We start from the raw sequence: 14,859 nt of genomic DNA on the forward strand, positions 1-14,859 counted from the left end.
GTTTTAACATGTTTTAAAAATCTTTTTATTTTCATTTTTCTTACTCTTTGTTTAACTCGATTATAAGCTTTTATTAAGATTCTTTAATTTGTTTAATTTTTATCACACTTTATTTCAGGAGTAAAAAGGTACAATCCTTCCATTCTTGTTAAAATGTTTTTTATTTTAATAAATACAGAAGAACTAGATTAATTACTGTGTTTTTTAGATAATCAACACTTTCAGTAAGTCATCGAGATTTTTTTTTTCAAAAATTACCATTAAAATATTAAACCCGTCTGTCAGGCGGTTAGTTAGTGTTTACGTCATTGATGTAAGATGTAAGTAATTAAGAGGATGGGTACGTATTTTCGGCTGCAGTGCTGTTCGAATGGGGATTCATTTTTTTCGAATCCTGAGAAAACTAATAAGTATTTTTGAAAAATTTAAACGCAGAATGAAAGATTACGTTATTGCCGAGGGCCGAAAGTCCCTGAGAACTTCTATAATGTTTATTTTAATAAGTTACAGGGGTGAAAAAAATAGAGAAAATTTAGTGTGATATTTAATTTAAAATATCTCATTCAAAATAAACTTTTTATTTATTCTAAGGGACTCTCGGCCCTCGGTAATAAGTCTTTCATTCTGCGTTTAAATTTTTCAAAAATATTTATTGGTTTTTTCAGGATTTAAAAAAAAAATTTTTTTTTGATATACTGCATTTTTACAATCTACTCTAAACACAAAATAATAAAAAATGAATAACCATCTCAAGTCTCAGTCTTTAGTCTTTCACAAAATAATAAGTAAATAGTCTGAAAGTAAATTAACGTGAATTAGGTAGCATCCAGTGACGGTTCTCTAAGTATTATTCTTTATTGTGGTAGGTCGTCTGACCATATTCTCTTTAGTCTTCTTTCAGCAAGTGGTTGGGTGAATAAATTATTTATCAAATCGTTGGTGTGGTCAGTGGTGCGATTTTGATATTTTATTGAACGATTTTTTATTAAGTCCTTGATTAGTGGGATGTCCAGATCATTGTGGAGTGTCTGATTGGATACATACCATGGAGCTTTACTTATCATACGGACAATTTTGGATTGGAATGTTTGGAGTATCTTCGTATTTTAAGGTTTACTGCAGCCCCATGGTTCTATTCCGTAAGACCAAACTGGTATAAGTATAGCTTTGTACAGAAGCAGTTTATTTTCAATAGATAACTGAGACTTCTTGTTAAATAGCCAGTACATATTTTTTAGTTTAAGATTTAATTGTTTACGTTTAATTTTAATGTGCGTTTTCCATATGAGTTTTTCATCCAGGTGCAATCCCAAGTATTTGACAACGGGCTTGATGGGAATCGGAGTATTATTTATAGAAACTTGAGGACATGTAGATTTTCTGGTTGTAAAAGTAATTTTTACTGATTTGCTGGCATTAACATTTATTTTCCATCGCTTGAGCCAGTTTTGTAATTGGTCTAAATGATTTTGAACTTTTTGTGATGCTACATTAGGGTCGACATCCACTGCTAAGATTCCCGTATCATCGGCAAAAGTAGCTAATAAGGTATCATTTCTGGTTGGAACGTCGGCTGTAAATATCAGATAGAGAAATGGGCCGAGAACGCTACCCTGTAGTACGCCAGATTGGATGATGTGGTAATTTGAGAAGTTGTCTTCAATTTTGACTTGGAAATATCGGTCAGTCAGATACGATTTTAGAATAAAGTATAGTTGGTCTGTTACATTTTCTGTATACAGAAAATGTAAGGCTTGACAACATAACAACAAATACATGGGAACAGCATTATAAATCTTTGCTGACTGAAGACCGCCCACAATACATACAAGAAGAATCAAACCCAGTAATAGTAGAAGGTGAAGAAATAACAATAACAACAGAAATGGTACAGAAAGCTATCTCACAATTAAAAAATGGTCGGGCACCTGGCCCTGACAATGTTCCCGCAGAACTAATAAAATCAGGTTCAAAGAAATTAATCCGAATGATCACAGAATTCCTTCACAGAATTATTAACGGAGAACAAGTTCCGAAAAGCTGGAAAGAGGGCTGGATCTCTTCAATACACAAAAAGGGAAGTAAAAGTGATGTCAACAATTATATGGGAATAACTGTAACAAGCACAATGAGCCGTTTATATGGCAGAATACTGAAAACCATTATTTGCGAAGAATATCAACCCTATGAATCCGAAGAACAGTGTGGTTTCAGGGCCGGACGATCTACGATCGATAATATATTCTGTCTAACACAGGTTATGGAAAAAAGACTAGAACGTGGACAAGACACACATATACTTTTTGTCGACCTAACGAAAGCATATGACACAGTGCCCGTGAAAAAACTGTGGGAGGTTTTGGACAATACACACATATCTGCAACTGTCATCAAAGCCATACAATGCCTTTATAAAGATTCTATGTCAAGAGTAAAGAGAGGTAACCATCTGTCATCTAGCTTCCAAGTAACAAAAGGCCTTAAACAAGGGTGCTGCTTATCTCCCATTCTTTTCAATATATATACCGACGGTGCTCTCAGACTTTGGAAACAGAAATGCAGTGGTATGGGTATACCAATCGGAGACATAACATTATACACTTTGAACTACGCAGACGACCAGGTGGTAGTTGCCCAAGATAAGGAAGACTTAGAATATATGACCAGAAAATTGATGGAAGAATACAGGAAATGGGGTTTAGAGGTAAACATAAGGAAAACACAATATCTACACATCGGTAACCAAATACAACAGGAGGACCTAGATCTTGACGGAAGTGACTACATCAGGGGTTGTACAGAGTATATATATCTAGGGATTAATTAACAAATAGTGGAAGAACGGAACCCAGTATAGATGATAGAGTGACGAAGGCTAGAAAGGTTACTAGAGCCCTAAACCCTGTCTTATGGCAACATAACATAAATTTAAATACAAAAATGAGGATGTACGACGCTATTCTGAAACCAATTTTAACGTATGGCTCCGAAGTGTGGCAAATGACAAAAAAATCCGAAAATAAGCTGCTTACCACTGAAATGGATTTTTTTAGAAGATCTGCCAGAATATCGAGATTGGACCATGTTCGAAATGAACAGATCAGAGAAAAAGTAGGTAAGCAGAAAACAATAGTGGACGAGGTACAACGAAACCAACTTACCTGGTATGGACACGTCCAACGAATGGGAGATGAAAGATTACCAAAAATTACAATGAGATGGATACCGCCAGAAAAACGGAAAAAAGGAAGGCCACCGACCTCCTGGAAACAAGGAATTACAAAAGCCATGTCAGAAAGAAATCTTCAAGAAAATGACTGGCTAGATCGACAGGCTTGGCGATTGGGTACCGGAAGGCGTAGAACGCTATAGAACCGGTTATATATATATATATATATATATATATATAGTTGGTCTGTCATGTGTAATTTTAGTTTATAGAGGAGACCTTGATGCCATACCCTATCAAATGCCTGTTGTATATCGAGAAACACTCCAGCGCAAAGCTTTTTTTCTTCAAGAGTTGTTTTAATTATATTTACTATTCTGTGGCATTGTTGTATGGTTGAGTGTTCACGTCTAAATCCGAATTGGTGTTGTGGTATAATTTCGTTTATGGGGACAACTTGCTCGATTTTATGTAGTAGTAGCCGTTCTAATACTTTCGACATTATTGGGAGTAAGCTTATCGGGCGATATGAATTTGCTTGTGTTGCGGGTTTACCAGGTTTCGGAATCATAGTAACTTGAGCTAATTTCCATTGTATTGGAAAATAGCGAAGACGTAGTATGCTGTTGTATATTACTGTTAATAACACCACTGCTTTTCTCGGTAGCTTCTGAAGTAATTCTCCTGTTATCAAATCATAGCCAGGAGCTTTCTGAGGATTTAGCATTTTTATTTGTTGTCGAACCTCTGTCGGATTAAATGTTGTCAGAGGAAGAGATAGTTGACATGGAGTTTTTGACATTTTCGAAAAAAATGAACACAATGTCCGTGTTAATATTTCCAAATCTATCTTTGTCATACAATGGACTCAGTCGAATAGAATATTGTCAGCATACTGTCAGTCAGACAGTGACAATCAGTGACAATTTTTAATATTTGACATGGCATCGGGAATATTTTGAGTTGTTGATTAAATAATATTGGTATATTAGTGTATTTGATAAATACTTGATTTAAGACGTGAACTTAATAAAAAGTTATTTATTGTGTAATTATTTGTGGAAGGTCCAAACAGAGAATACATCAGGATAATATATCCTGTGATCCAAGTATTTTGTTGTTAAAGATGTTAAAAATTGTAAGCGTTCCATATTATTAAAAAATCACTTTTCCTCTTTTCTCGTTTGAGTATTAGTTTTTGTTGTACATATAAATTATTACAATCACTGAATACATAGTTAGTGAAAAAATTATCACATTTATTAACTGTTTTGAATTAATAATTTACAATTATAAAAATAACAGTTATCCAAGAACATTCAAAAGCATCTCTTTAAATTAATGATGACATTTTCAAGTAGAATGACATTCTAGTAATGTTAACATATTCATACCAGTGTGAATTTTATTACACATAATTTGCCGTGTCAAGACAGAAAAAGTAGGAATACCCGTAAAATATTTGCGAATTATGTACAGATGGCCTTAAGGGTTAAATTAAATAAATTACATATATTCATCTTTTTGTGTCAATTAATTTAAATAAATTTTTTTTTGATCACCCTGTATAAACAATTATCTCAATATTTATATTACTGAATAGATAATTAAATTGCCTTTCAAATGAGCTATCACTCGACCTCTATTCCCATTTAAAAAAATGGTCGATCACGTCATCACGTCCAAATGGATGACGTCAATAGTATGCCAAAAAATCATATTTTAAAAATCGAATAACTATTCTATTTTACATTTTTTTTAATTCTCTAAATAAAGTAGTTTACAGGGGGTCAAAATATAGTGAATAACCCTGTACACACTTAACCTACGGATCTATGTGTGGTCGGCGAACAAAAGCAGAAAAGTCAATTTTTGAGAAACATTTTTTATTTATTAAATTCCCCTAAAAAAAATAATCTACCTCTGGAATAAAACAGACAAGTCAAAAGTTATACCTGTGGTTACTTATCAAAAATAGTGATCTTGTTCATACTTACAATTTTATTCATTTTAGAGATGAACTCAACCAATCAAGTCATTTTATCTGGTTTAGATCGGCGTGTGACTAACCAAAATATTTGACTTAACTGTTTACGTATATTTGTGGATTAATCCACCTATCAGTGAAATGATCACTAGCGAAAAGACTACTAGCGAGAAAACTGATGGAGGAAGGAGTCATGAAAATATAGATTATCATGTAAATGATACTTTTAATTTGTAATTTGGGCATTGATTACATTGTTTCTCAAGTTTCTTATCTTTTTCAATGTTTTGGTTAATAACATATGGTGTATAATATGTAGTAAGCACATTCTATAAAAATATTCATTCAAAGCTAAATACATACACAAAATCAATATCTAGATATTCTGTTTAAAAATAACTGATTTAAAATAAAATCGGGCAGGGGTAAACTATGTGTAGAACTCTCAACAAAAACACCTTTAAATGAAGTGAAGTGATATTTTTTTATTTTTATAAATGTAGATATGCTTTTTATTGTACATTTAATACTACTCAAAGAGACTCATACTCAAAGAGAGCAACATTCATGGCATCTCTTATTCAAGTGAAAGGAACTGCTTCACGTCGCCCAAGAACAATGGATCCGGACAAGGTAAACTGCAGATCAAGAAGTTTTGTTTATTCTCTTTTTATAAATGGAAACAAGGAGCCTATCTGTCGCCTTAACGTTTTCGATAAAATCAAAAACTTTATTTTCACTATTACCAGTACCTAAGAAGATACAATCTATGATAGCAGGTATTGTTGTAGAATATAAGAGAGAAAATACTATACAAAAAAATAAAACTAGTGAAAAAAATCCAATAGAAATAAAAAATCATATACATTTATATTATATGTATGAAACCACAGTTTGAATAATTTTACAAAAAATTTACGAATTGTTATTCTCACCTGGGCTCCCACCGATCCAAATTTATTCATTGGAATTTAAAAAGCTTAACCTTGGATTTAAAAAGCCAAAACTTGGTACATGTTTTACCTGCGATAAATTTATTATGCAATTAAAAATTTTTAGAAATGACCAGAATGAAAAACTCTCTTCAGATCACAAGCCCTACCAAATAGAAGCTGATCAAGAGTATGATGAAAAAAGTAGAGATACAGAAACTACCAAAACTGTTCCACCTTAAGAACATACAATTTCGACCTACAATGGTGTTTACCAACGCAGATCTAAAATCATCGGTTGCATTTTATAAGAGACAGCTGTGGACGTTTAATTTAATGGTTCATTATAACATTACACGTAAAGCTCTTTGTTACCTGTACAGAGTAGGAATCTCTTGCAGGTAGAGGGGCAAATCAGATAGCATCTTGTCTGTACAAAAACCTGCAAACGATCTTAACACCTAAGACGCAACATATAATTTATTATTCAGACACATGTGGGGGGGGGGGGGCAAAAGCGTAACTCTAATATCTGCCATGTTTATGTGGGCCTTGCATAGATTCTCATCTAATATTAAACTAGCTGATAGATCATAAGTTTTTGGTACACTCCACTTTCATTTGGAAGTAGATCTGATCACACTATAATTGAGAATAAAAAGAAACTCTAAATTCAGTGTTACGAAAATGTCACAAACGGACTTCTTCAATTTCTCATCGTTACTTAAAGGTTGATTGGTACTAAGAACTAAAAACACTGATCGTTGTCAGTTCCGATGGTTGGAAAAAAGATGGCTTCGATATACGAAAGAGTTGGCGATCGGTCAATTCAAAGACAGCCTTAATATTAAAGACCCATTTAAGACTGTTGATTTCAACAGAAGACGGGGCCAACTCCCTTTAGAAGTTCCAATTATCAAATCAACCAGTTCCTATCAATATTTTTTATTTTTTATTTCATAATAGCTAATATTTAGTTTTTCTCTTAATTTAAAGTTTGCATTTCATTTGTGCCTTATAAGTTAAGTCAATAAAGAAAGACGTACCTAACTGGACAAGTAAATGAAAATCCAAAATATCTAACATTTATGATTTTTTATTTTGTATTGTAATATAGGTAGCTTATATACATAATTTTAATTAATAAAAGCTGCATTTACTTATACGTTTAATTTTAAAATAGTTTTTTAGTCTGCTTTTGTCCGACGACCACACCTATAAAAATAGACATGCTTTGTGAAAGACTCAACTATGCCTATGAATTTTTTGAAATTTTAAAATTGATTGCATCCTCCCTGAAAAAAAAATAATTACGAAAAGTGAAGTTTTTTATGCTGGCGGAAGGGGGAAGGGGTGTTGGGTTGTAATTACGCTGAGTCTTATTTTTTAATCACATTGAACTTAAAAAAATGAAAAAACTTGAATTCTGTGAATGGGGAGGGGGGTACCTTTTAATTTATTTATCCCGTTCATAAGTGGATGCGCCACTGTCGACATACGTGCCACTAAAAAGTGACGGCACAGTGTTCATACGTTTTCTTTTAGGTTCTACTATTTAAGTTATAGGGTCTTATCGTGCCTAAAATGATTAGCAAATTTCACCTTTAGTTGTACATTTATATATAACTATTTATAACACATTTAACATAAAATAACTTTAAAAAATACACACAATCACGCCTATTCTGTAACTCATTTCGATGATAGAAGTCAGTAAAATCGAATAAAAGTGGCCAAGTCGAATAGAAATAGTCCAAATCCGTATTCCATAACTACTTCGGAATCTCTACAATCGTAATAGTGAATAGAAATCACTTCGACAGCATTTATCCTGTCGAAATGAGATTTCGATTATCGGAATTGTGGTTGACGCAAGCGCATTTTGTTTTGTTTTGACGTTTATATTTTATATATAAAAATAATTGATTACTACTTATTTTATAATTATTTATAGTGTTTGTACCTTTTTTAGCTGCGTAATTTTTACTCTGTGGTGTTATTTGTAATTATATATTTAATTTAGACATGTTGTACGAGTATGAATTGGACCTTGGACCTAACCTTATTTATTTGCTTTGCTATTTGGCTTGGCACATGAATGAACGTTTGCCCCTCGCAGTGTTGTCATAATTTTGTTAGTTATTTCTTGTACAATTTCAATCAACAGTATAATGTACAAAAATAGCATACGATAGACTTCTGATGCGTTGATGGATAAATATATTATACCAGTATCATTGTATAACTAGACTCCTTTCTTAAAAAATGCCAGTATACTTGTATATTTATCAGTCAACGCTCATAGTCTGAACAAATTATAGAAAAGATGCAATTTTTGGGAAAAGTTGTTTAGCAGTTATTTCAGCTCTAATCGAATCTTAAAGATTGCATATTATTAGTAATATCGATTTTAAATTATAGATTAATAATAATGCATTAATAACATCAATTTAAATATGTTTGATTTAAAACCATTTATACTTCTTATCTTCACTTATCTTTTTTATTTATCAGTTTATCTTTTTTTATATCAATTTTAATTAGCTTTAATTTAAAACCATTTATCCTCTTTTGAGCTTTTTGCATCCAGTATTTACACTAATACTTTATTTACTTTTCAAAACTTGAGGATAGTATGAAGAAAGTATGAAAACATTGAGGATATGGCAACGGTGTCAAATTTTAAATTTAGATCCAGTCACAGAACAATAATTTCTCTGGTTAATGCGGGGTTGCCACCACCTCAGAACCGCGTGAAATAGAAGTCAGAGGTTTCGATTACGATATGAGTTACAGAATACCAATCCAAACACAAAAATGACGCGATAGATATCAAACATTCCGATTTTGGGTAATTACGATTCGACTTGGTCATTTCTATTCGATTTGTTAAAAGTTACAGAATAGGGCTGAATATATTATTCTGTTATAATTTTCCAATAAATACAACACATGCGCTGATGTCACTGTCACTAAAAATGATAAACGTCAAAATTCAGAGTAAACAAGCTATAAAAGACATGCCGTATTGTTTATCCTTGTTTAGCTTATTGTGGTTTCTATGAAAAAGCGGCTTAATTTTGCGATATTAGTTTCAGTGAGTAAAAAAGCAACCTATTAGTATAAAAACTAATTCGTGAATATTTTCATGTATGGGCAAAGATAGATAGATTGGAAGAACTATAAATTATTATTATATCAGTTAATATTATTTGATATCGGATTAAAGCACAATAATTGTTTAAACTGTATTTTTGTTTTAGAATAGCAGACGATAACACCAAATTTCCAGAAGGGTTTACGTTTGGAGTTGCAACGTCGGCCTACCAAATAGAAGGTTTGCGATTATTTTCTTACATATCATTAAAAAACTATATGGTAGTCCATACCAGATAAATGTTAAATACACGGCTTTTGATTAACTAACAACCAATCGACAGGGTCTACCAGCTACACGTACCTTGTTACCAACATATAAAAAGCCAATTGGACCATTCTACGGAAATAAGATAGCGGATAAGAAAAGTTCAATCAGCGTTCGTAACGATCAAGTCTCTTTTCAGAAGTCACAATTTACCACTTGGTACCCAAAACTCCATCATCAGATGCTATGTGTTTCCTATGTCATTATGCGGAGTACAGGCCTGGACACTTTCTGAAGTTTCTTTAAGGAAACTCGACGTCCTCGAAATATGGTGTTACAAACGCATGATAAAAACTTGCGGCTGTCCCAAGTAGAAACACTGTAAGCGCCAATTCCAAAAATGTTCACCAGAGTAGAAAACGGAAAGGACTCAACTTTTCAAATTTCTATTTTGTTTGAAATAAAAGTGAATACACATTAATTTAGTAAAAAATACTCCTGTTTTTCAGTAAATATTTTTATGTCTGAATTTTATTTCCTAGGTTTTGAACACATACAGTGTTTTTATTTGGGAAAACTGAAAATATAGTATAAAATTTCCCACTTTTTAAAGACATTAAGTACCGCAAATGATACTTTATTCAAGTTCCTTTACCAAATATATATCAAATTGCAACAATTTAATGGTCAGTGTCTGGGTCATATAATTGCTCTCATCCAGGGATATGGAAAAGCTTGTCCACTAGTGTCTCTGAGACTGACAAATTACGCCAAAATAATCATCCGTTTTCAGGCATCAAAGAAATAAGTTTCTGTATTATTTCTGTATAGGTACATATTTATACAAATTATATTAATTTCTCTATCTAAACAAATTATATTATGCAGTTTTTAATAAAAAAATTTCGTTTATTGTTATAACATTGTATAAATAATATTTAAATTAAGGTTTAGTTTTACAGCTTGTAGTTTTTTTTATTAATTTGGGCTATTCTAAAGTTACCTTACTCAAAATTCAGCCGACTTACAAGTGAAAAATCGACTAAATTCTGTAATTTTGCAATGTTTTTGCAGCATCTGTGTTTCTAATAATTATTGGTCAAGATTTACCAAACATTATTTTGTAGATTTTTTTAAGAACAAAATTCATTTTTTGAAGACTATTTATATTTGTTAGTTTACCAATTATAATTACTTAAACAATTAAATTGTTAAGATGAAGTAGTTTTAAATCCTAATAGCAATATTAGTAGTATTTAAAAATATTAAAATATTACTAAAAGATTTTTAAATTGAAAACTTATTGGTCCATTTTCTTAGTTAACACCTCCAAAGCTTCTAAAATTTGCAAGCCAGATGGATGCTGAAGCGAAGAAAACAAGAGGGAATTCAAAAAACTTACAATTCACGACCCCGTCTGTTCAGCTGGTAAATTCCAACAGAAAATGGACGTAGTGACATTCGCTTCAATAAGTTTTCAATTTAAAAATCTTTTAGTCATCATCATTCTCTTTGCCTTATCCCTATGCGGGGTCGGCTTCCCTAATTGCATTTCTCCACACAATTCTATCTTGGGTCATATCAATGTTAATCCCCTTTACCAACATATCCTGCCTTATCGCCTCCCCCCAGGTCTTCTTTGTTCTTCCTCTCCTACTCCTTCCAGGAATCTGCACTTCAGCTATTCTTCGTATTGGGTCATTAACGTCTCGACGTTGAACATGACCAAACCATCTTAACCTCTGCTCTCTCATTTTGGCATCAATTGGTGCCACACCTAGACTTCCCTAATATACTCATTTCTAATTTTATCCTTCTTTGTCACTCCACTCATCCATCTAAGCATTCTCATTTCCGCCACATGCATTCGTTGTTCCACTTTCTTTTTCACTGCCCAACATTCAGTTCCGTACATCATAGCCGGTCTTATGGCTGTTTTATAGAATTTTCCCTTCAGCTTCATTGGAATTTTTCTGTCACACAACACACCACTCGCTTCTTTCCATTTCATCCATCCAGCACTAATTCTACTGCATGCATCTCCATCTATTTCTCCATTACTCTGTAATACCGATCCTAGGTACTTAAAACTATTGCTTTTCACAATCATTTCACCATCCAAAGATACCGTTTTATTTATAGTAGCTCCATCTTTAAATGAACATTCCAAATACTCTGTTTTTGTCCTACTAAGTTTTAAACCTTTTTCCTCCAGAGCTTTTCTCCACTGTTCCAGTTTTTGTTCTAAGTCTCTTTCACTATTTCCTACTAACACGACATCATCAGCATACATTAAGCACCATGGAATGTTACCCTGTAGTTTCGCTGTTATCTGGTCCAACACTAATGAGAATAAATACGGACTAAGCACAGAGCCTTGGTGCAATCCTACTTTCACATGAAATTTATCAGTCTCTCCCACACCTGTCCTAACACTAGTCGTTACTCCCTCATACATATCCCTCACAATCTTTACATATTCACCAGGGACTCCTTTCTTATTGAGTGCCCACCACAGAATCTCTCGAGGAACTCTATCATATGCTTTCTCAAGATCAATGAATACCATATGAGCGTTTGTTTCTTGACTCCTGTACTTTTCCTTCAACTGTCTTATAATGAAAATTGCATCTGTTGTTGATCTACCCTGCATAAAGCCAAATTGATTCTCGGATATTTCGGTCTCTTCACGTATCCGTCTGTCAATTACTCTTTCCCATATTTTCATGGTGTGGCTAAGCAGTTTTATAGCCCTGTAGTTTGTACATTGTTGTATATCTCCCTTGTTTTTGTAAACAGGTACCAGTATACTGCTTCTCCATTCGTCTGGCATTTGTCCGACTTCCATAATTCTATTAAATAGACCTGCTAGCCACCTTGTTCCTGTCTCTCCCAATGCTCTCCATACTTCCCCAAGAATATCATCTGGTCCTACCGCTTTTCCTTTCTTTATTTTTTGAAGCGCTTGAGCCACTTCCTCGTTGGTTATTTTGGTGACCATTGCTGCTACTGTCTCCGTTGACTCTACAGGCTGTCTGTCAAATTCTTCATTTAATAAGCTGTCAAAGTACTTTCTCCATCTCTTTTTGACATCCCTTTCGTGAACTAGTATTTTATTATTTTCATCTCGGATACATCTAATCTGATTAAAATCTTTTGCTTTCTTTGCTCTCTGTTTGGCTATTTTATATATCTTCGTTTCGCCTTCCCTGGTATCAAGTTGATCGTATAGGTTTGAATACGCTTCTGCTTTGGCTTTTGCTACTGCTACTTTCGCTTCCTTTTTCGCCACCATATATTTTTGAAGATCTGTGTCGGATCTGGTTTCTTGCCACTTTTTATATAATTTTCTCTTCTCTTTTATTTTTCCTTACCACTTCGTTTGACCACCACCAAGTCTCTTTATCCTCAAACTTTTTTCCTGACGTTTTCCCAAGTATTTCAATAGCAATCTCTCTAATACTACAGGCCATTTTTCTCCAAATTGTATTAGGGCTTCCTTTCATGTTCCAACATATTTTTTCTACTATTCTTCTCCTGAATAGACCTTCTTTCTCATCTTTCAGCAGCCACCACTTGATTTTTTGTGGTCCTCTCCGATATTTTTGTTTAGTTTCGCTTTTTACTTCGATGTCCAGAACAAGCAGCTTATGTTGTTGGCTTACTGTCTCACTAACCATTACCTTGCAGTCCTTGCATTCACGTATGTCTTCTTTCCTTATCATGAAGTAGTCTATTTGGGATTGATGTTGTCCACTTTTGTAGGTAATAAGTTGAGTTTCTCTCTTTTTAAAGAATGTGTTAACAATCGCCATATCCAATGCTGTTGCTAATTCAAGTATGTCATCTCCAGCTTCATTTCTAGTTCCAAAGCCTAATCCCCCATGTATTATTTCATATCCTGTCTTGGTTTGGCCCACATGTGCATTGAAATCACCTCCTATTATAACTTTCCCATCTGCTGGAATATCACTCAGTACGTCTCCTAATTGATCATAGAAAGCTCTTCTTTCATTCTCACCCAGACCTGTTTGGGGAGCATACACACACACACAACATTCAATACCTCTTTATCAATTACAAATTTCACTGACATCATTCTATCATTCGTTCTTACAACTTCTACTACGTTATCTTTCATTTCACTATCAGCAATTATACCAACTCCATTTCTAGTGTTACTACTCCCTACATACCACAATTTGTATCCTTCACCTAGTTCTTTCGCCCTTTGTCCTTTCCACCTAGATTCTTGAATACAAGCAATTTGAACTCTTCTTCGTTTGAGCGCATCCACTAACTCCAGACTCTTACCTGTAAGACTACCAAGATTCCACGACCCTATCCTGATTTTTCTAACCAGGGTGTTCCCCCTGAGATAGTGCTCACCCGGAAATCCGAACGGAGGCTCATTTTACTTCCGGCACATTTTACCTCAGGAGATGCCATCATTTCAGTATAAGTTTTTTTTTATATATCATTGGAGAAGGTCTTTTCATTATTATGGCCTGAAAAGAGTTTGTTTGGATATTTGATGCCTGAATGCCTTTTCTATCAGCACCATACCCTACCCTGCACGTTTAGCCAATACACCACCAATGCAACCAAAGTGCAGTATTACCCCACACCCGCCTGCATTTTTCTGTATAGGCCAGAATCCCTACTGTAAGGACTGCCCTATAAGCCAATGTAAGATTTAAAAATCTTTTAGTAATATTTTAATATTTTTAAATATTTTTAATATTGCTATTAGGATTGAAAACTACTTCATCTTTCAATTACCAGATGACGCTAGGCACCTAGTCCATTCACGTCAGTTGCGATGTGGGCGATAAACTCTCGGTGTTGGTCACTTAGAGTATGGAGCAGCAGGCCTACGTTCTCTCCGATGAGACTCCAATAAGAGTCGAAAATCGTCGATTCAGAGTGCTGGCACTGCGCTCCATATTCTAAGTGAAAAATAAGATTGTTTTGCCTTCGCATTTCAACTGAATAAAAATGGAATTTTTATTTTATTTTTAATTAAATTGTTTATAATACATTCTCGTCACTTCCGGCGCAAAGGAAGTTATAAATTCGAATTCAGCAGGTCAAAATATTATTCGATTTTTATTCATATTTGATAATTAGTAGCTAACACCCAGTTTAATTTTAAAAATATATTTTAAATAGTTAATACAATAAACTTAAATATTTTATACACGACAAATTTTTACTGCACTTATCACAATAACCATCAATAACTAACAATAAACTAAAAATTGCCTTGGAAATATCAATCGTCCTGGCGAATGTAAAATGTAAATCATGCGATTCCCACGGTAAATCTCTGTAAATCCCAAAAACCAAATAAAAACTCTGTATATCCCGGATTTACTGTGTTTTTACTTGAGGATATGGATATAAT

The 14,859-nt window shown here is 33.5% G+C and overlaps 1 protein-coding gene across 1 annotated transcript in view; it reads left to right on the plus strand.

The window, feature by feature from the left end:
• LOC114329771 (myrosinase 1) overlaps positions 1–14,859 on the plus strand; it is a 116,483-nt gene that overhangs the window by 15,912 nt on the left and 85,712 nt on the right. Inside the window, exon 2 of the mRNA XM_028278980.2 lies at positions 9,352–9,425. Coding sequence (XP_028134781.2) covers positions 9,352–9,425 — 74 coding nt within the window. The remainder of the gene's footprint in view (positions 1–9,351; positions 9,426–14,859) is intronic.

Source organism: Diabrotica virgifera, chromosome 5, assembly GCF_917563875.1.
Source record: "Diabrotica virgifera virgifera chromosome 5, PGI_DIABVI_V3a".
NCBI classification, from domain to species: Eukaryota; Metazoa; Arthropoda; class Insecta; order Coleoptera; family Chrysomelidae; genus Diabrotica; species Diabrotica virgifera.